Source organism: Chlorocebus sabaeus, chromosome 22 (assembly GCF_047675955.1).
Source record: "Chlorocebus sabaeus isolate Y175 chromosome 22, mChlSab1.0.hap1, whole genome shotgun sequence".
In the NCBI taxonomy this organism is placed as follows: domain Eukaryota; kingdom Metazoa; phylum Chordata; class Mammalia; order Primates; family Cercopithecidae; genus Chlorocebus; species Chlorocebus sabaeus.
In genome coordinates this window covers 33,511,706-33,534,520 of record NC_132925.1, presented here as the reverse complement: position 1 = coordinate 33,534,520, position 22,815 = coordinate 33,511,706, and the positions used below count along the sequence as shown (strand labels likewise).

The 22,815-nt window shown below is 37.7% G+C and overlaps 1 protein-coding gene across 2 annotated transcripts in view; it reads right to left on the bottom strand.

The window, feature by feature from the left end:
- Positions 1 to 368: 368 nt before the first annotated feature.
- Positions 369 to 22,815, bottom strand: part of ATP6V1A (ATPase H+ transporting V1 subunit A) — a 62,925-nt gene continuing 40,478 nt past the window's right edge. For both annotated transcript variants that reach the window (XM_007985775.3, XM_007985774.3), the window contains exons 7-15: positions 21,793 to 21,955; positions 20,840 to 20,948; positions 16,998 to 17,120; positions 16,788 to 16,902; positions 16,055 to 16,118; positions 13,877 to 14,080; positions 8,602 to 8,696; positions 6,831 to 7,002; positions 369 to 3,084 (exon numbers count right to left, since the gene is read on the bottom strand). In XM_007985775.3, coding sequence (XP_007983966.1) covers positions 2,992 to 3,084; positions 6,831 to 7,002; positions 8,602 to 8,696; positions 13,877 to 14,080; positions 16,055 to 16,118; positions 16,788 to 16,902; positions 16,998 to 17,120; positions 20,840 to 20,948; positions 21,793 to 21,955 — 1,138 coding nt within the window. In that variant the 3' untranslated portion in view covers positions 369 to 2,991. The remainder of the gene's footprint in view (positions 3,085 to 6,830; positions 7,003 to 8,601; positions 8,697 to 13,876; positions 14,081 to 16,054; positions 16,119 to 16,787; positions 16,903 to 16,997; positions 17,121 to 20,839; positions 20,949 to 21,792; positions 21,956 to 22,815) is intronic.

The following is a 22,815-nucleotide window of genomic DNA, read 5'->3' as shown; positions in this document are numbered from 1 at the left end:
ACCTTAAATTGGCTTGCAAAATCATAAATTACAAGGCTTTAGTTCACTTGTTAAAAACTGAAGAGTACACCACTGATTTCCTTGCATTTAGAAGTGGATTTATAGAAACCACTCACTTTCTCAATTTAAAGTAAAATTCAGAATGGGATGGGATTCTGTGTATTATATTTCCAAAAACATAGTGTGATACAATTATGGGCCTTTTTGTAGGCTATAGTGAGGGCTCCAATTCAATTTCATAATCTTAAGAAACAATCTATAAAAAGGAAGGAAACATTTTTAAAAGGTCATACCAAAACAGTAAGTCAAGATACAAGGTACACGTTTTCTAGCAGAATGTGCCATAAAAAAGAGAAAAAGAAAAAATGTTAATTTAAATCCACTTTTTATTCTTTCACAGATTTTAACAATTATACACAACTTTTAACATAAACATAGTGAAATCTCAAGGATAAGGAGGCAATATATATGGCCTCTTCTATTCGTTATTCAGAATGGAAGGAAATTTTCGAAGTATAAATGTGTGAGATTTAACACTGGAAAAAATACATAGGAAACTTGTTTAACTGGCTCCACTTAGGACCAGACACAGCACAATAAATATAGAGCCGCATCATCTTTTTAAAGATCATTGTAATTTTAACACATTGTTACTAAAGAAATACATACTATCAATGACCAATCTGAAATTCTGTAACAGGTGAAGAGAGACTTACGATGAATATCTGAGCATAGGTTCGCTAGCATCTTCACACTCATACATAAACATTCTTAAAGGGAATAAGAATGATTTCAAATTCAAAACAACAACAAAAAAACAAATTTGGTCAAACTTTCTTCATCATACCATTCATTGCTATCACAATCCTAGCTTGCTGGTAGGTTTAAGAAAGGAATAGAAAGTTTTTGAAATCCTTTTAATTTCTACTAGTCTTAGGGGGCCTCCTGGGTAGGCCACTTTGGAAGCAAACTGATTAAACAGCACCATTAAGTCTGTATCTCAACAAACCATTGCATAATTTCTGTCAATGTTCTCAAAGGTTAAAACAAGTTGTATGGAAGAAAAGCTTTCCTCAATAGCAGGGCCACTGTAAAAACATGTAATCTGCAAGAATTTAAACAAAACTATCCTGAATTCTCTACTGATTGCTTCTTTCCTTAATGGACCAACATATAGGCATTACCTAAAAAATTAAATAATAATATACTGAGGCATAAAATAAATACTTTATTTATGCTATCACAATTTGGGTATTTGAGATTGTTAGCCATGTTCACACACCCTTTCCTCTACCCAAAGAGGAAGCAATGGTGCCAGCACTACTGGTCAGAAAGAGTTAATGGGAAACTGCTGCTCTCAGAGCTGTTCTGCAATATGCAGACACATAAATTATTATTTTAAACATATACTTAAAAAGACGGATAAAATGATCTTTTTTTTCCATGTGATGCAGATTCTGTTATCAGTAGATACAAAATTAATTTCATTCCTATTAGGATGGAAACTGGTATGCTGCTGTGGCCATAGATATTCTGAGAAACCTCTTAAGCCAGTGAACCAAAAACCGTATGAAAGAAAGTAATATTTTTCTGTGATTGGTTAACTGGCTGTTCAAAAATTCAACAAGCAAACAAACATGCAAACATGTGACATGTCATTATTTTGTAAAAACATAATGCCACTCTGGCCCCAGGAATCACTATAGCCCAGCTGGTCCTTAAAGGTGCAAACAGCCTTTAATTGCTACTAAAATCTCTGCTATTTTACTGCCGATCACACTTGCCACATGATTCTCAGAAGCTTAGGCTTCCAAGATGTTTAAGGAAAATAAAGAAGGTGTGATGTGGATCAAGTTTTCAGTGATTGTTTTAAATGTAATTTTAAAAAGAGCTTCTAGTAATGAAGTATATAATAGTCCCTTGATACTAAAATTTTTCTAGTGAAATAAACTATGCTTTAATAAGACAATGTTGCTCTAAGTTTGACTGCCTGATTCTTTTCTTCTCTTTTTTAGAGGGTACTGTTTCATATATTGTGTGAGCCCCACAAATGTCTATTTTAAAAAGAGTATAGTCCCTGGCCGGGGCGTGGTGGCTTATGCCTGTAATCCCAACACTTTAGGAGGCCGAGGCGGGTGGATCACCTGAGGTCGGGAGTTCGAGACCAGCCTGACCAATATGGTGAAACCCCGTTTCTACTAAAAATACAAAATTAGCTGGGCATGGTGAAGCATCCCTGTATAATCCCAGCTACTCAGGAGGCTGAGGCAGGAGAATCGCTTGAACCCCGGGAGGCTGAGGTTGCAGTGAGCCAAGATCGCACCATTGCACCCCAGCCTGGGCAACAAGAGTGAAACTCCGTCTAAAAAAAAATAAAATAAAATAAATAAAAAATAAAAATAAAAAGAGCATAGTTTCCCAATAGTTTCTCACAAATATTCCTGATTTATAGTGGGGGAAGCGATGCATAATTGGAACATTAATCATTATGTTTTTAAAATTAAATATTTCCTGCAAAGCAATTCCTCTGCAAAATGCTAAGCTGCCAATGAGCTTACCACAATAGATATTGAGTCATTTCACAAAGTACCTGTTCAAAAGTTATAGAAACCTGGCCTTCCATTCCAAATTCACTGCAAAGAGAGTACATGCAGTAGTCCTGTTTACAATTTAATAGAGATAAGGGCACACCTCGGACAAGGAGGGTCACCACCCTACATACAAGTTTACAGTAGTGTAACCATAATATATATTTACTACATTCACCACTTCGGATAGAGGAAGAGGGAGGCCCTTCACAACACTAGAACAAAGGAATGTTAGTTTTATATAAGACCTACCAAAAAAACAGGGAAACAAATAATACACATAGGCACTAGTCTCAAAGCTGCACAATAAAGAAGCAAAGGGTTTGAGATGAGAAATTCAGGAAAATATACACATAGGAGCTTGTTGAGGAAAAGGAAATCACAGTTCTAATCTTCAAGGCTTCTAATCTTCAAGGCTACGGAATGCATTCTGCATATCTTCAAGAAGTTGTGCATAGTCGCTCTTGATCTTTGCCTCACCATCTTTCAGTGGATCCTGAAAGAAGACATTACAAATTCAACTTGCATTTGGAAAATAATTTTCATTATGTTTAGTAAGTTACTTTTTTTTTTGGAGACAGAGTCTTACTCTGTCGCCCAGGCTGGAGTGCAGTGGCACGATCTCGGCTCACTGCAACCTCCGACTCCTGGCTTCAAGTGATTCTCATGCCTCAGCCTCCCAAGTAATTGGGATTACAGGCACCTACCATCATGCCCAGCTAATTTTTTCTTGTATTTTTAGTAAAGACAGGGTTTCACCATGTTGACCACGCTGGTATTGAACTCCTGACCTCAAGTGATCCACTTGCCTCAGCCTCCCAAAGTGCTGGGATTACAGGTGTGAGCCACTGCACCTGGCCCAAGTTACTTGTATTTTATATATTTTGAGTAGTAGGTGGTAAACCACAGGCAGGAGATAAAACTATACTCATTTTCCCTTTTTCTTAAGGATACAAATCCAACCAAACAGAAAGAAAACACAGTGACCAAAAGCTTTATCCTCAACAATGTGCACAATAGTGGGAAATTATGCCACTTCATACATTAGATGAATATGACTTAATGCACAATAATTAGGAATTTAATCAAAACAATTTGCTCAACATCTGGTATCATACTGGGATGGAAAAGTAAAATTTAGGAAATAATGTTAAAATGCACCATTATTTAAAATCCTTATGAAAAGCAACTTACTAATATGTATGAATGAGACTTAACAAGGCTTGGTGCCTCACGCCTGTAATCCCAGCACTTTGGGGGGCTGAGATGGGCAGATCACTAGGTCGGGAGATCGAGACCATCCTGGCCAACATGGTGAAACGCCGTCTCTACTAAAAATACAAAAAAATTAGCTGGGCATGGTGGCGTGCGCCTATAGTCCCAGCTATTTGGGAGGCTGAGGCAGGAAACTCACTTGAACCCAGGAGGCGGAGGTTGCAGTGAGCTGAAATCGCGCCACTGCACTCCAGCCTAGTGACAGAGTGAGACTCCGTCTCAAAAAAAAAAAAGACTTTAAAATGTTCCAGTTCTCTAACCCAATAATTCCACTTCTGGGACTCCATACTAAGAAAATACACAAAACCAACTACATACAACTACATGGTCGTCCACGCCAATAACGGGAAATTTTCTTTTCTTTTTTTTTTTGAGACAGAGTTTTGCTCTTGTTGCCCAGGCTGGAGTGCGGTGGCGTGATCTCGGCTCATTGCAACTTGCACCTCCCGGGTTTAAGTGATTCTCCTGCCTCAGCCTCCTGAGTAGCTGGGATTATAGGCATGCACCACCACGCCTGGCTAATTTTGTATTTTTAGTAGAGACGGGGTTTCTCCATGTTGGTCAGGCTAGTCTAGAACTCCTGACCTCAGGTGATCCATCCTAAAGTGCTGGGATTACAGATGTGAGCCGCCGCGCCCGGCCAATAACTGGAAATTTTCTAAGTGTCTATGAATAGAAAAATATTACTGTCCAGCCACAAAACAATGCTACAGAAGAGTAATGACATTAAAAAATACCTGTGATGTTAATTTGACACAATAAGCATGTAAATTGAAATTATTACTACATACTTCTTATGAATATATAGTTTTTTAAGACAATATTTGGATCAAGTTACATTTGGAAGTTTTTTCACTCTGTGACATAAGCATTTCTCCATGTCTTTGAATATTTTTGACCAAAATGGTAATGCCTTCATAATATCTATCTTATGGACATACCATAATGTACTGTTGGCTCTGTTCATTCTTGGGTGACATTTAAGAAATTTGGCTTAGTGTAGTGGCTCATGCCTGTAATCCCAGAGCTTTGGGAGGCCGAGGCAGACAGATCACCTGAGGTCAGGAGTTCGAGACCAGCCTGGCCAACATAGAGAAACCCCCCGTCTCTATTAAAAATACAAAAAATTAGCCGGGTGTAGTGAATGCACCTGTAATCCCCAGCTACTTGGGAGCCTGAGGCAGGGAGAATTGCTTGAACCTGGGAGATGGAGGTTGCTGTGAGCCAAGATCGTACCCACTGCACTCCAGCCTGGACAACAGAGCAAGACTCCATCTCAAAAAGAAAAAAATAAAAATAAAAGAAATTTAATAAACAACCTTGTATATCCATATCAAAATTCTGGTTACTTCCTTCGTTTTATGTATCTCAAGGTGAAATGACAAGACTAAAAAGGTGTAAATGTTTTTAAATTCTCAATATAGTGATTATTTATACAGGTTTACTTTCAATCTATAGTGTAAACACACACACAAAATGTATGTAATATCTTAAAATTTTTATATTACATATACACTCAGAGAATCATTCTCAGTAGATGGTTAGTAAATATGCCTAGATGTCATGACAGAAATAAATACAATTCAACTGATCAAATATTTTAAAAACAATCTTATACATTTGAGTTCCTACTAATAATTTCATTTAATTATCTATTTTTATCTTGTGTACTTCCAAAAGAAAAAGAGGCTACTTAAAAGTTAAAAAACAGCCAGGCACGGTGGCTTATGCCTGTAATCCCAGCACTTTGGGAGGCCGAGGAGGGCAGATCACATGAGGTCAGGAGTTCGAGACCAGCCTGGACAACATGGTGAAACCCTGTCTCTTCTAAAAATACAAAAATTAGCCAGGCGTGGTGGCAGGCACCTGTAATCCCAGCTACTTGGGAGGCTGAGTCAGGAGAATCGCCTGAACCCAGGAGGTGGAGGTTGCAGTGAGCCGAGATCATGCCACTGTATTCCAGCCTGGGTGATAGAGCAAGACTCTGTCTCAAAAAAGAAAAAAAAAAAAAAAAAGAGTTAAAAAAGGATGTGCAGTACATGATATTTAAAAGAAGTAAACAGAGATGTCATTTCAGAAGAACATGTGGGCTACAGGTTAATAGGCACTTGGAGTAAGGTAATTGTTGCTCATCTATGAAGCAAGCTCTAATTTGCCTGGCAGCTAAGACAAAAAGGAATACACATCAGCATTTATTTTAGACGTGACATAATTTTTTTTTTTTTTTTTGAGACTAGGTCTCACTCTGTCACCCAGGCTGCAGAGTAGTGGCGCGATCATGGCACACTGCAGCCTTGACCTCAGCCTCCCAGGTAGCTGAGACTACAGGTGTGTGCCCCACACCTGACTAATCTTTTGTATTTTTTGTAGAGACAGGATTTCGACATGTTGCCCAGGCTGGCTTGAACTCCTGGGCTCAAGTCATCCTCTTGCCTCAGCCTTTGAAAGTGCTGGGATTACAGGCATGAGAACCACTGTGCCTGGCTGATATACTAATTTTTATCATTAGAATTCCTATTTGAACATAACTTTGAGGCCTCTACTGGTTTTACAAAACCTGAACATGTGTGAAAATAACTGCAAGTTTTATAGCCCAGGTTTGGGCTCAAAATAGCTAGAAAAATTAAAAAGAAGCATTGCACTTTGGGAGGCCAAGGTGGGCGGATCACGAGGTCAAACAATTGAGACCATTCTGGCCAACGTGGTGAAACCCTGTCTCTACTAAAAAAATCCAAAAATTAGCTGGGTGTCGTGGCACGTGCCTGTAGTCCCAGCTATTCGGGAAGGTTGAGGCAGGAGAATCATTTGAACCCAGGAGGCAGAGGCTGCAGTGAGATAAGATCATGCCACTGCACTCCAGCCTGGCAACAGAGCGACACTCTGTCTTAAAAAAAAAAAAAAAAAAAAAGAGAGAGAGAAAAAGAAGCATTTTCAAATAAAAAAAGTTACAGCAGAAACAAAATATACCTTGAATTTCATGGAGGAAAGTTTATAGAGGATGTCTCCCATGTGTTCACGAATAATGGACCATGTGATTTTATTGTCACTCTGGGCAGTGGTTTCAACAGCTCTACGAGCCATATCATAAAATGCAATCATGTTGGACAGCATCCCTACTGTCTTGTAGAATGGGCAGAACCTAGAATAAATGACGGTCAAAAAAATTAACAAAAATAAATTCCAAAACAGGTTCATAAAACTACTAGAGCATTCGTTTCTTTATCTAAGTATGCAGATTGCTTACTTATTAGACGACACATAAGGAAAAAAATAATAGTGAAAAGACCAACAGCTGCTTAACCAGAATTTTTGGACAGAGATGTCTCAGGATATAGGATAGAAGAAGATATATATTCTTTTATTTATTTTAAGGGTAAATTTTACTTTTCTCTGTTAAAATCATCAAGTTGGAAAACAATGAAACAGTACTGCTATAATCTAATGACTCTCTGAGGGTTTGTTTTTGTATAATGCAGTTAAATAAGTAACACAAATGGTAAAATAACTGAGTTGTAAAGACTCCCTTGTGATAGTGGATTAGGTTTAATGAGTAATAAGAAAGCAGGAAACTGCAAGTTCCTAAAGTTAGTAGTAGCCCCTTTTTTCTTAATGTGTTCATTTTCATTTGCCAATACTTTTTAAATAACAGACACAAGAACAAATACTCAATTGCAGTCACATACATTCTTACAACTTTTGGACATGTTTAAACACATTTGCGTACATAATTTCATGCATACTCCTATTACACCTTTTCCAAAGAATTTTTCCCTTGTTATCTTTGTGTAGGTGGTTCCTAGAAGCCTCATAAGTTCCCAACAGAGCAAATTTCTGGGGCTTACTGATAAACTGGCATATTTACTGCTTGCCCTACATTCCGGTAATCCTTCTATTGGCTCAGTTCCTTCTTCAGTCTTATATAGGGCCAAATATGATTTAAGGGAGAAAAGATAATCTGGCATGAAAGGGCTAAATTCTCAAAGTTGAAAAGAAATGAGAACTTTAAACAAGCCTCAGTAGTAGCATTGATAATGATGGAAAAAAGAAAGCACTGAGTAGTAGTTGGAGTGCTCTAACAGAGACCTTGGTAGAAAGCAAGAAATAGGACTCTTGGGAAATGAGGCATGAAAGCAGAACTATTAATTATTTAGGAAAAGAGTAAAAGAAGCCAGGCATGTTGGCTCATGCCTGTGAGTCCCAACACTTTGGGAGGCCAAGGTGGGTGGATTGCTTGAGCCCAGGAGATGGAGACCAGCCTGGGCAACATGGCAAAACTTAGTCTCCACCAAAAAAAAAAAAAAAAAATTAGCTGGGCATGGTGGTGGGCACCTGCAGTTCTAGCTACTCAGGAGGTTGAGGCTGCAGTAGCTGAGATTGCGCTACTGTACTCTAGTTTGGGTGACAGAGTGAGATCCTGTCTCAAAACAACAACAACGTAAGAGAGTAAAGGAGACATGGGCAGTGGAAAGAAACGAAGAAGGCTTCTGCACTAAGCCACAATTAAATCTAACTATAGATGAACGTATGAATGAAAATACTGTCGTAATTGGACAAATGAGCAAATCAAGATAGGGGACATATTAGATCATTAGATGTCTACTACGAATATACAAATAAACCAATCTACTAAATCAGTGTATGAGCCTGTATGAGAATAAAAAAAGGTTTTTATGTGTACCCCTTCATCAAAACACAATAGAAAATCCTCAAATAAAAAAAGGAAATCAATATAGCTTACCTGTCATAAGGAGTATATCCATTTTGTTGTAGGAAATCATCTTTGATAAGTTTTGCTACCTCCAGAGTGATTTTATCTGTTTCTGCCAAAGAAGCCTAGAAGAGAAAAAGATATTTTTAGAAATTTACTCTAAAACGTAAGATCGATGGTAGCAATTAATTAACAAGCAGAAACTATATAATCCACAATCACCTACTGTTAATAAATTTACTTATAACTGCTTTTTGATTGCTGTTCTTTTTAAACTGCAGTTAAAAAGCATATAACATAAAATTTACCATCTTTGCCGCTTTTAATTATATAGCGCAGTAGTGTTATATATACTCACATTACTGTGAAACAGATTTCTAGGGCTTTTCCATGTTGTAAGTCTGAAACATTACATCCAATGAACAGTAACTCTCCTTTCTCTCCTCCCCCAGCCCCGGTAACCACTATTCTACTTTTTGTTTCTATGAATTTGACTATTTTAAATACCTCATAAAAATGAAATCATACAATGTTTGTCCTTTTGTGACCAGCTTATTTCACTTAGCATAATGCCCTCAGAGTTCATCTGTACTGAGGCATGTGACAGGATCTCTTTCTTTTTTAAGGCTGAATAATATCTCATTTTTTATGTGTGTGTGTGTGTGTGTGTGTATATATATATCACATTTTGTTTATGGATTCATCCATAGATGGGCATTTGGGTTGCTTCCACTTCCTGGCTATTGTGAGCAGTGCTGCTAAGAACATGGGTCTGGGTGCAGTGGCTAACACCTGTAATCCCAGCACTTTGGGAGGCCGAGGCAGGAAGATTGCTTGAGTTCAGGAGTGCAAGACAAGCTTGGGCAACATGGTGAAAACCTGTCTCTACAAAAAATACAAAAATTAGCCAGGTGTGGTGACATGTGCCTGTAGACACAGCTACTTGGGAGGCTGGGGTGGGAAGACTGCTTGAGCCTGGGAGGCAGATGGAGGTTGCAGTGAGCTGAGATCGTGCCACTGCACTCCAGCCTGGGTGACAGAGAGAGAACTTGTCTCACACACACACAAAAAAATCCCAAACAAACATGGGTGGCAAAAAGCTTGCTGTTCTTCGCCGGATGCTGTGGCTCACACCTGTAATCCCAGCACTTTGGGAGGCCAAGGTGGGCAGATCACAAGGTCAAGAGATCGAGACCATCCTGGAAAACATGGGGAAATCCCATCTCTACTAAAAATACAAAAATTAGCCAGGTGCGGTAGCACACGCCTGTAGTCCCAGCTACTCGAGGGGGCTGAGGCAGGAGAATCCCTTGAACTTGGGAGGCGGAGGTTGCAGTGAGCCAAGATCGCGCCACTGCACTCCAGCCTGGTGACAGTGCGAGACTCCTTCTCAAAAATACATATACATACATACATACACACATAAGCTTGATATTCTTTTCTTGAAATACCGCTTCACATCTTGGCTTGCTATCTTAATTATTTGTATTCTCAGTCTTAAGTTTGTTTAATAAAAATCTATATAGCTCATAAATAGTTGAATTTTAAAAACATTACAAAGTATTTAGAACTATGAAGTACAATAAGTATGTACTATTCTATGTCTGAGTGCTATTTTACTAGTATAGCTAAGTTACAGAGCTTCATCCTTTAAATATCACTACCTCAAAAGCCCTAACTTTTACAATCGCCGTAGCAGCCTTAAGAGATAATATCAGTGTTGCCGGGATCACTAACAGGTAAAGATTTCTTGGGAGTGGAAAATGGACAAGCCCAATGAGTTAACTACATTCTTTCATTATTTATGCGTGCTAAGCTCCTTAGGTAAGGATCAGGTCTCCAGTTTTTTTTTTGTAAATCCCTTTTATCCGTAGTCCTCTTCAACCACAGGTAAATATTAAACAATGTTTTATGTGCATTCTTTTATTTGTATAAATTCATGTACAAAGTGTATTTTATTTTGTGCAAGTGTCTTTAATTATGTAAAACATTCTTACTTGTGTCTTTGATTTGGTACTTTGTTTCGATCCACCCATGCTGCTGTGCCACATGGTCTGCAGCTTCCAGCTCTCATATATTTCATCCTCTGTGGTGTGCACCCTCCCTATTTTACCTTCCATCTTTTGCTCACAGTAGAGGACATTCAGATTTCTTCTATTTCCCCACCACCACAAACATCCACTTAAGGACCTGTTTGAGAATTTCTTTGGGGATAAATATCCAGAAACAGAATTGCTAGGTCCCAGGGTATGTAAGTCAGTCCTATCAGACTGGTCTCCACAATGGCAGCAGCAGACAATCCGCCCACCAGTTCCTCTGTCCCCACAACACTGGGCAATATTTGACATTTTAACTAGTATAATGTGGTGTTCTCAGTGTTGTCTGAGCAATTCTCCATAGGTCTTAGTCTTTTGGGATTCCTTTTCTATAATCAGTCTGTTCTTTCTTTTGGCCACATTTCTGTTGAAGTTCTAGTCTTCTTATTCACTTACAGGAGATCTTTGTACATTTTAGACATTAGTCCATCGGTTTTTTCTTTAATTTTTTAAAAAGTATTTTTAAAATTAAAATTTTTCTAAACATTTTTATCTTATTATGTATTTACTTATTTTTTAATAGAGATAGGGTCTCACTCTGTCACCCAGGATGGAGTGCAGTGGCGATATCGCTTCACTGTAGTCTCAACCTCCTGAGCTCAAGTGATCCTCTCATCTCAGCTTCCCAAGTAGCTGGGACTACCGGCCTGCACCACCACACCCAGCTGATTTTTATATTTTTTGTAGAGACAAGGTCTCGTCATGTTGCCCAGGCTGGTCTTGAACTCCTGGAGTCAAGCCATCCACTCACCTCAGCCTCCCAAAATGCTGGGATTACAGGTGTGAGTCACAATGCCCAGTCAGTCCATGAGTTTTAGATGTCACAAACTTCCCTCCCAATGTCACTGGTCTGTTACCCTTAACCAGGATAGGCCTTTGCTAAACATAAATGCTTACTTTTCATGTAATCAAAAAACTCTTTTTATTGTTTTAAGGCTAATGTTAAGGGGTTTATTTTAGAAGTCCTTTTCCAACTCTAGATCACAAAGATATTTTCTTAATATTTGTTTTCTATTAAACTGAAAGTCTTACCTCTCCCATGTAAATTGTGAATCTATCTGGATTCTAACTTTGTATGTGGAATTAGAGAACAATCCAATTTTGTTTTTTTCCTCCAAATAGTAAACAGTTTTCTATCACAGACTAAAACAATCTATCTTCTCCTCACTTGATTTTTGGTACCATCTTTGCATTATCAATGGTTTATACAAACATAAATCTATCTCTATTCTGTTCCACTGGTCTGCTGGTCTGTTATTTTACCAATACCACACTATCTTTATTATTATGGTTTTGTACTTCCCCTTATCCAATAGGGGAAAAGCTCACACTTTACTGTTCTTATTTAAGGTTGTGAATCTTTGTGAAATCAAATGAATTTTAGATTGGCGTTACATTGAATTTACAGATTAAAGAGAAATGGCTTTTTTTTTTTTTTTTTTTTTTTGAGATGGAGTCTTACTCTGTTGCCCAGGCTAGAGTGCAGTGGCGCGATTTTGGCTCACTGCAGCCTCTGCCTCCCAGGTTCAAGCAATTCTCCTGCCTCAGCCTCCCAAGTAGCTGAGATTACAGGTGCCCGCCACCATGCCCAGCTAATTTTTTGTATTTTTAGTAGAGATGGGCCAGGCTGGTCTTAAACTCCTGACCTCGTGATCTGCCCGCCTCAGCCTCCCAAAGTGCTGAGATTACAGGTGTGAGCCACCACGCCTGGCTGAGAAGTGGCATCTTTTTAATAAGTCATTCCATCCAAGAGCATGGACTGTTTCTATTTTCAGATCATCATCTTGTTTCATTTATTAGTTTAAAAGTGGTTTTCATAGAAGAAATACATATTTCTGGTTAGTTCCTACACTCTAGTTTTTGTTGCTATTGAGAACATCTTATTTTTACTTTTATTTTCTAGTTGGTATTGCTAGTGTAGAGAAATTCTCTTGATTTGTGTTTATCTTGAATCATAACCCTCCGGTGAACTCTTATTTCTGTTTCTCTATTAATTCTGTTATATTTCTAGTATAAGAGCACATTATCTACAAACAATGACATTGTTATCTCTTTCTTTACAATTTTTCTTTTTTCTCTTCTTACACCATTGGTTATGATCTCTGGTATTCGACTGAACACAGTGATGAGATTAGGCATGCTTGTCTTAATCCCAGTTTTTAAATGAAATGCATCTGAAATTTCTCCAGTAAGTAAAGTGGTTTCCCTAGGTCTTAGTATATTACTTTCAACACATTAAGGAAGTTCTCTTCCATTCCTTGTTTGCTGTTTCTAAAAATTGTAATAAACTTCAAATATTGTTCTACATTAGAAGAGATATCCTTTTCCGATTATATTATTACTTCAGTGAATTACAATAGATCTTCTATGTCTAATATGGACATTCCTGAGATAAACTTGCTTATGATGTATCATTTTGTTGTCTTTAATATCCTATTGGACCTCATACTCTAATATTTAATATTTTATTAAGTATCTACATTCATACCTACATTCATCAACAATATTAGCCTATATTTTTCCTTTCTTGTATTACCTTTATCTGGTTTTACAGTTCTTCTTGTTTCTTGCTTCACTTATTGGGCAGATAAGAGAATATTTTTATTCTATAAATAATAAGTAGTAATACATGCTACAATGTTAGCTATCTCCAAATATTAACCTTTTTTGGAATAAATTAGGAGGTGACTTTATAACATATAATAAAAAGAACAAAACCAGACAGAGAACTCTGAGTACTAACTAGCATTGCATACTACCTGAGAAGTCTTCATTCTGGCATTTAATTTGCCTAAATTTAATTACACCATCTTTCCTTGAAGAATCAAGATACAGACACAAGAATGTAAGTCACCTGTTTAAGGCCACATAGCTAATTAATGGAGGAACTATAAGCCAATCCTTCTGGTACCTAGCCCCAGCATTCCTACAAAAATGTATGTTAACAAATCCTAACTCTACCACCTCTAATTTGGTTGGTGATGGGTATATTCCATTTCAAGATAAAAGTAAATCAAGTGTTTCTTTCTCACCTACAATATACCCAAGAACCATGCTAAGTACTGTAATGAATTAAAAATTTCAATTAAAAATATTTAATAAATATTTATTTTGCTAGGCAAGAATCTACAATATCTAAGGCTCTATCTGTTCTTGTAACACCCCAGTGTAACCCACAGATCTATTTTCCATGGAATTTAACAACTCACCTTTCCGACAAGCTGTACAATTTCTGCCAGGTCTTCCTCTTCCTGCAGAATTTCCTTAGCTTTGGTCCTCAGAGGAACAAACTCTGTGAAGTGTTTGTCATAGTATTCATCCAAGGCACGCATATACTTGCTGTAGCTGATGAGCCAATTGACAGAGGGGAAATGCTTACGCTGAGCTAGTTTCTTATCTAAGCCCCAGAACACCTGATTAAAAAAAAAACAAAACAAAACAGTAATTTTTCTTAAAAAACAAAGTTAAAAAAATTCTGAAGTATATTTGTCCTAACCATGCAATTTTTATTTTTCTTTGAGACAGAGTCTTACTCTATCACCCAGGCTGGAGTGCAGTGGCATGATCTCCGCTCACTACAGCCTTTACCTCCTGGGTTCAAACAATTCTCCTGACTCAGCTTCACAAGTAGCTGGGATTACAGGCATGCGCCATCAGGCCTGGCTAATTTTTGTATTTTTAGTAGAGATGGGGTTTCACCACGTTGGCCAGGTTTATCTCAAACTCCTGACCTCATGTGATCCTCGGCCTGCCAAAGTGCTGGAATTACAGGCATGAGCCACCATGCCTGGCCCCTAAATATGCAATTCTATAATTCACTGGTCAAATTATACATCGTTTTAATATATACTAAGTAAAATTAAGACAGAATAAAATTTGCAGAAAATGACAATCTATTTCCTTTTATTTTCAAAGTGGGTAATACCTACAAATCAAATTTAAAATTTACCTGTATTTTCTTAATAGTGTGTCAAATCCAACAGCAAAAAGAAAAATTAATTTACTCTTTTGAAAATTATTATGGTACAATAGAACCAGAAAAAGTTTATGTAGATGGAATACACACTTTACTTTGATTAAAAACCTCTAACTGGCCAGGCATGGTGGCTTACACCTGTAATCCTAGCGCTTTGGGAGGACGAGGCAGGTGGATCACCTGAAGTCAGGAGTTCGAGACCAGCTGGCCAACATGGTGAAACCCTGTCTCTATTAAAAATACAAAAAAATAGCCAGGTGTGGTGGCGGGTGCCTGTAATCCCACCTACTTGGGAGGCTGAGGCAGGAGAATTGCTTGAACCTGGGAGGTGGAAGTTGCAGTGGGCTAAGCTCGTGCCATTGCACTCCAGCCTGGGCAACAAGAACGAAACTCTGTATAAAAACAAAACAAAACAAAAATATCTAAGTGTTTCGATTAAATTTAGCTCCCTATCATTCACAGGGCCAATCCAATAACAACTGACAGTGATTTTTGTAAGGGCAAACATTCACAGATATTCCATGCATTTCTAACTCTAGCCCTCTTCCCCCAAAATTTGAAACTCAAAAGTTTAGCAAATGTTAAAGAGCTTGAGAGTTGTAAATTTAGCCTCCGCCCTTTCCTTTTATCTGATACTGTCATAAACACAAGTAAATATTCTGTTTTTCCCACATGAATAATACACTTTTTTTTTTTTTTTTAAACTATAGCTCTATTTGTACACATCTTTTATTTGGGCTTCTTTTAATAGTCAAGCTGGCTACCTATCCACTAAAATTCATGTCTTGTCACTGGGAAGCGAATGCTTAGGCAGAAACTGCATTTTCCAGCCTTGCTTTCACCTGGATGTGGCTAACAGAATAAGTGGAATGACTGTCACTTTTGAATCCAAGGTTCAAAAAAGGTGGCTATGCCTTCTCCTCAAGGCCTAGCTCACTTGTGTCAGCTAGATGCAGATGATCACCAGGCCAGGTGACAGTGGAGTCACAAGATGGAAGGAATCCTGGACTCAGAATTATTACTAAACAGAAGAGAGCCCTGGACCATACTGTGAAGAGAAATAACTTCTGGGTATTACACATTTTTGGGCCGCTTCGTTTCTATAACTAGGGTTACTATGACTTAAAGGATAGTATTACTCTAATACTAATCAAATCTTTGCTACCTAGATATATTTTCCACTTATATATTATTAAGTTTATTAAATATCCTATGTAAACAGCTAAGAAAAAAAACAGACAGTATTAAAGGCTCTGTGTTGAGAGTGTTTCTAAAACAGACTTTACCATTGCCTATACTTTAGAGACTAAATTAAATAATTTACAATGATTACATTAGATCGCATTAGAACAGCAGGGGCTGCAGAGAGGAGGAAAGGCTCAGAAGTTGACTACACTAGGGAAAGACATACCTGAACGATACCAAGAGTGGCAGATGTAACTGGATCAGAAAAATCACCACCAGGTGGAGAAACTCTAAATTAAAAAAATATATATGGTCATTACAAAAAAATACAGTCATTAGAAACGCTTATGAAAAATAACATATATATAAATGTTAAATTTTTTTGAAAGTCAATTTTAATGTAAACAACTTTTTAATGTAAATAACTTCAGAAATGACCTTTGGAAAAAAAATCTTACCTAAAAATCTTAAACAAAAGCCAGTATTTAAGTTGTAAATAAGAATGGAAACTACAGAACACTTTCTAGTATGAGATATGAGATAGATATTTTATTATAATCAATTTTATTATTCTAATCAAATAGATGAAGCAAGAAGGAAAAGCTCCAACAAAAAAAGTATGGCTTTACATAGTGATCATGAATCTTCACTTTCGTTTTACCAAGATGCAATCTCACCTTATTATGTCTATAATTTTCTAAATTACAAAAATTAAATAAGTATCTAAATTAAACATATATAAATTAAAGTCAAACCTATGGTACCTAGAACATGTAGAAATTGCCTAAACATATGCATCTTCAAAGAGCTCCTTAGGTGACTCTGGAGTGCAACCCTCCTTAAGAATCGCTGCTCCCAGTGGGAGCTAAATATTCTCTTTACAATAAGTGACTTTTTTTCTCTGTTTAATACATCTGTAACTTTTTTCCTTTTATAAAGTACATAGTTTGGGTGCTTACGCTCCTACAATGCTGACACTCCCTTCTCTTTCAGGATTTCCAAGACATTTCACCCTGCCTGCTCGTTCATAAAAAGAGGCCAGACGGGCACCAAGATAGGCTGGATATCCACTATCTGAAAAAGGAAAAGAAATTTTAAAACAGAGTTTCTAAGCCAGCCCTGAAAATCCTATCAGCCTTGTTTACATGATAAGCAATACACAGACTTACCTGCAGGCATTTCAGCTAAACGACCAGAGATTTCTCTAAGGGCCTCAGCCCATCTAGAGGTAGAGTCAGCCATCATACTGACATGATAGCCCATGTCACGGAAGTACTCTGACAGTGTGATTCCTAAATTGGGAAGAATATTATTATAAGTTACAAAGCTAGCATATAAAATCCTCGATCTTTCCACCCTTAAGAAAACTTTAAAGCAAAAAGCACACAACATAGACTGCTAACGGCTCCCTCAAAGCTGCTCTTCCTCTTTTTCTGGGCACACACTGAACTGTTTCCTAGCATCCTGTGCACTTAGATATGGCCAAGTAACTGATCTCTGGCTAAGAAAACTCAAGTCAAAATAATGTGTTCTATGGCCAGGCAAGTCACATACTCTTCCATACTCTTTCTTCCTTGTGACCTACTGAAATGGAGAGAACTCCCAGTAGTCTTGGAAGCCATGCATTGAAAATGGTAGAGTTCGTTTCAGCCTGGATCGTGGCCCAGGATGACAGAGTAAAGAGTCCCCTGAACACTTGAAATAAACATCTATTATACTGAGCAGATATACATTTGGAATTATTTGATGCCATAGCCTAGCTTACCCTAATATAATGCACATTTTAGAAAGCAGGAAATGACTTTCTCTATTTGTTGAAATAATTAAGTCTGAAATTAATTTTCAAATGTAGCATCTCTATATATATCACATACACACACACAAGCATGTATGCATGCAAAAGTAACCCTTAACCAATCAGCTTGGGTGGTTACTTTTCAAAAGTAACAAATGTTATTAAAATGAGTAATATCTCAATTGTCCAGATTATTCTGCGATGCAGATCAGGTCCTATCCTGTAAATTTAGACAGTAAACCACTTATAAGCAGCTAATATACAGAAATGGTTGTTGGGTTCTAGTTCCTATTCTGTCATTAACCTTAGCAAAATAACTCGATCTCCCAAGTGTGGCTTCCTAACCTATTAAAAATGGATTAATGCCTGCCCTATATACTTCTATATAGCAGACGAAGTGAATTAAATAAATGTCATCTAAAAAGTACAAAGTGTTATGAAACTCTAAGATACTAGGAAAAATGTATAGTTATAAAAGCTCCAAAATCTAATGCCTTGGTTTCTTTATTTTACTGGTAAAGAAACAGAGGTTTATATAAGTAAAATTAACATAATTAATGGAAAATTCAGCACTTTACTATTTATCATATTGCATCTTTCAGAATAAAAAATACTGACTGTTGAAGCATCCATAAAATGGTCTCATGAAGAAAGTCTTTAGGAAACATTATCAATACTAAGGCTTCAACAACACAATGATTACCACATATTCCAATCTAGTAAGAACAGATCCTTTCTTATACAAGCACGCTGTGTTTTAAATCTGTGATGAAATGTCACAGATACTTGTGATATTAGAAAGAAATGGCAGAAAAGACAGATACACATGAGTAAGTGAGAATTCTGACAGACCTACAGGTATCAGATAAAGCTTCTTCAAACTTGAAGGCACATCCTGAGGAGCAACAGTGCTTTGTTTGGAACACTGCAAAAAGCTACATGGCCAGTTGCAGGAGTTCCTTGTACCCAGTTTGGCATCAAAGAGAAGCAGGGAGATGGGGATGAATAAAACAAAAGTAGGTACTCCCTATTTTCACTAAGTGAAAAGTGAGTGAGGCAGAGGGGAAGAATTCACTGTGAATGGTCTTACAGCTGCTGATTTCTGGTATTAGTCAAGAAGAGTAAAATAGCTTTTTTACACAGCTGCATGCCATAGTAAACTTCACAAGTTACCATGAAGAATTCCTACTACCCAGGACACAGTCACAGCCACCCCTCCCATCTCCTACAAAGATGAGTAACAGTAATAATAAACATCGGTATACAATATCTGAACAAAGATAAAATAAGAAAAAAGATAGAAGAGAAGAATACAATGATGGTCAAATAACTTGCCAAAGAATAAATGAAAACTGTGACCACAGATAAAAAAAAAACAAAACCCTATAATAATGCAGCCTACCACAAAATAAAATCTCAAGGCATATGGAGCAAGATAAGAAGAGTTATTTCATGAGCTGGCAGAACAAAAAGAAATAGAAGTGAAGGTTTCATTACAAGCAACACAAAGAATAAATACCATTTATCCTGTGAACAGACAAAAGGCTAAATAAAAAGGATCAGAGAAGAAATAACGCACATGGAAAACAGATAACAAAAATCTAATATGTCCAGTTGGTATATCTGAAGAAGACAGCCATAATGAAAAAGTTTCAGATGCAATTTTCTAAATTTTTCCAAAATAAAAGACATATTTCATAGATTAAAAGGGTACATTATGTCTCCAGAACAATTTAATGAAACTACCAATATTGGGATATATCCTAATAAAGTTAAGAGACTTCAAAGTTAAAGAGAAACTCCTTTGGGAAAAGAGAAAAATCACCCACAAAAGGAAAAAAAGCAGGCCAGCCTCAGCTTTTAATGTCCCCAGCATTTAATACTAGTTCTCAAAGAAAGAAATATTGATCAGGAATTTTTTTTTTTTTTTTTCTGAGACGGAGTCTCGCTCTGTCGCCCAGGCTGGAGTGTAGTGGCCAGATCTAAGCTCACTGCAAGCTCAGTCTCCCGGGTTCATGCCATTCTCCTGCCTCAGCCTCCGAGTAGCTGGGACTACAGGCGCCCGCCACGTCGCCCGGCTAGTTTTTTGTATTTTTTAGTAGAGACGGGGTTTCACCGTGTTAGCCAGGATGGTCTCGATCTCCTGACCTCATGATCCGCCCATCTCAGCCTCCCAAAGTGCTGGGATTACAGGCTTGAGCCACCGCGCCCGGCTGATCAGGAATTTTATACTCAGCCAAACTACTATTAAAGTTTAAAGGCAGTAGAAAAAAAAAAATCAAATTTATGAAGAAACAAGAATTCAGAGAACATAGTTGCCAGAAATCTTGAAGAAACTTCCAAAAGTCAAATCTTAGCCAATAAAGAAATGGAGAAAGTATAGCCAAGGACTGCTAGTGAGCATTAACTCCATTTTAATGTAGGTCTACAGTTAATTCAAATATTGGTTTTATGGCTACAGAACAGAATGTAAGTTTTATAAATCCTGAAAATGTAGACATAAAAGCTGGGATGGAAATGGAACCAAAGATGGAAGGTCATTAACACATGAATTGTCTTATCTTTTATATCCCCAGACAAAATATATTAATTCAAAGCTGATAACTCAAGTTACAAAGGTATAACTATATTTAAAACTAGATCAATGATAAAATATGTAATGAAAAAAGGTAGTATAAGATCATTTTATGATCATTTAAAAAATTGAGGCAGCTCTATAAATGTCTTATATTAATTTATTCTGAAGATGTAATACATCTTTTTTTTTTTTTTTTTTTTTTTTTTTGAGACAGAGTCTTGCTCTGTCGCTCAGGCTGGAGTGTAGTGACGCAATCTTGGCTCACTGCAACCTCTGCCTCCCAGATTCAAGCGATTCTCCTGTCTCAGCCTCCTGAGTAGCTGGGATTAAAGGTGCCCACCACCACGCCCAGCCAATTTTTTGTATTTTTAGTAGAGACAGGGTTTCACCATGTTGGCCAGGCTGGTCTTGAACTCCTGACCTCAAGTGATCTGTCCGCCTGGCCCTCCCAAAGTACTGGGACCACAGCCGTTGAGTCACCGCGCCTGGCCAAGTAAAATATTTTTTAAAAGCTAGGAATGTGCTTATATGTACAGAGACATTTTAGAATGAAAGCAAAAAGTTCTTTAGAAAAGTTTGGTGCCAGTTTTAGACTTAAGAACAGATATTAACTGCTTTTATTCCAATTATATACTCACCAGTATAAATAGAGGCTTCTCTAGCAGCAACAGGCATATTGGAGGTATTGGCTACCAAAGCTGTCCTCTTCATAATTGACTCTACCTTACCATCAACCTCCATTGTGAGCTAGAGGTAAAATACATATTAGTGAATCTCCAATTTTTAAGGTAACATTTTAGCCCTCCATCTTTTTCTTTTTTTTTTTAAACTTTTGCCCATATTTAATGCCTCTTATAATCAGAGTCCCTAAAGTAATATTCCCAACCACTCCAACCTCTCTTCCCTGTTCCACGGTGCTATGAAGAAGATAGATATTATTTCAATTTCATAAATTAAATATTTTATGAAAAAAGAAATATTACTATAATAATCTAGATCATAAATCATATGCAAAGTTCACATCTATAAATGTTTTATTTCATCTTTCTCTCAATAAGTAAAAACCACCAGACCATAAAAAGAAACTTTCAATTGTCTGACTTAGGAATTAAAATTCCTGGCCAGGAGCGGTGGCTCATGCCTATAATCCCAGCACTTTGGGAGGCTGAGGTGGGTCGATTACTGGAGGTCAGGAGTTCAAGACCAGCCTGGTCAACATGGTGGAAACCCCGTCTCTACTAAAAATACAAAATTAGCTGGGCGTGGTGGCGTGCGCCTATAATCCCAGCTACTTAGGAGGCTGAGGCAGGAAAATCGCTTGAACCTGGGAGGCAGAGGTTGCAGTAAGCTGAGATGGTGCCACTGCACTCCAGCCTGGGCAAAAAGAGCGAAACTCCATCACACACACAAAAAGAATTAAAATTTCTTTTCTTGAATATACAAATTAATTACAAATATAATTTTAAAATTCCTTAAAGATCCTTGATTAATGACAGCATTGCTCCAGACCCAACACAAAGCTTTATTAATTGTCAATGAACATTGATTAGTGGTATTTTCTCTAGGATATTATTTGAAGCTTTATACAGACCTCTGGGAAGTCCCGGAGGACTTCAGACATCTCATTTCCTCTTTCACCACATCCTACATAGATGATTACATCACTGTTAGAATACTTGGATAGAGACTGTGATATCACTGTCTTTCCACAGCCAAAGGCTCCCGGGATAGCAGTAGTTCCTCCCTGGACACACCTAAAGAAAGAAAACAAAGTATGGATTACTTGACTTGCTAATAGATATTAATAAATAAAGTAGGGGCTGGGCGCAGTCGCTCACGCCTGTAATCCCAGCAGCACTTTGGGGGGCCGAGGCAGGTGGATCATCTGAGATCAGGAGTTCAAGACCAGCCTGGCCAACATGGTAAAACCCCGCCTCTTCTAAAAATACAAAAAAAAAAAAAAAAAAAAAGAAAGAAAAAGAAAAATTAGCCGGGTGTGGTGGTGGGCACCTGTAATCCCAGCTACTCTGAAGGTTGGGGCAGGAGAACTGCTTGAACCTGAGAGGCGGAGGTTGCAGTGAGCCGAGATCGCGCCTTTGCACTCCAGCCTGGGTGACGAGCAAAAAACTCCATCTCAAAAAAAATAAAACTAAATAAAAATAAATAAAGTAGGTAAGGAACACAAAAACACAAGTTAAAGATAGAAAGCACTATGAAATATATTCCATAAACTGGAGAAGAGAGATATACGAAAATAATAAGATAAAATAAGGCTAGGCACAGAGGCTTATGCCTATAATCCCAATGCTTTGGGAGACTGAGGTGGGAGGACTGCCTGAGCCCAAGACTAGCCTAGGCAAAAGAGCAAGACCCTGTCTCCACAAAAAAATTTAGAAATTAGAAGGTCATGGTGGTGCATGTCTATGGCCTAGCCATTCAGAAGCCTGGGACAGGAGGATAACTGGAGCCCTGGAGTTTGAGGTTACAGTGAACTATGATCTAGGCATTACATTCCAGCCTGGGCCACAGAGTGATAACCTGTCTCTTAAAGAGAGAGAGAGAGAGAGAGAGAGAGAGAGAGAGAGAGAGAGGTGGGGGGGGAGATGGTTTATGG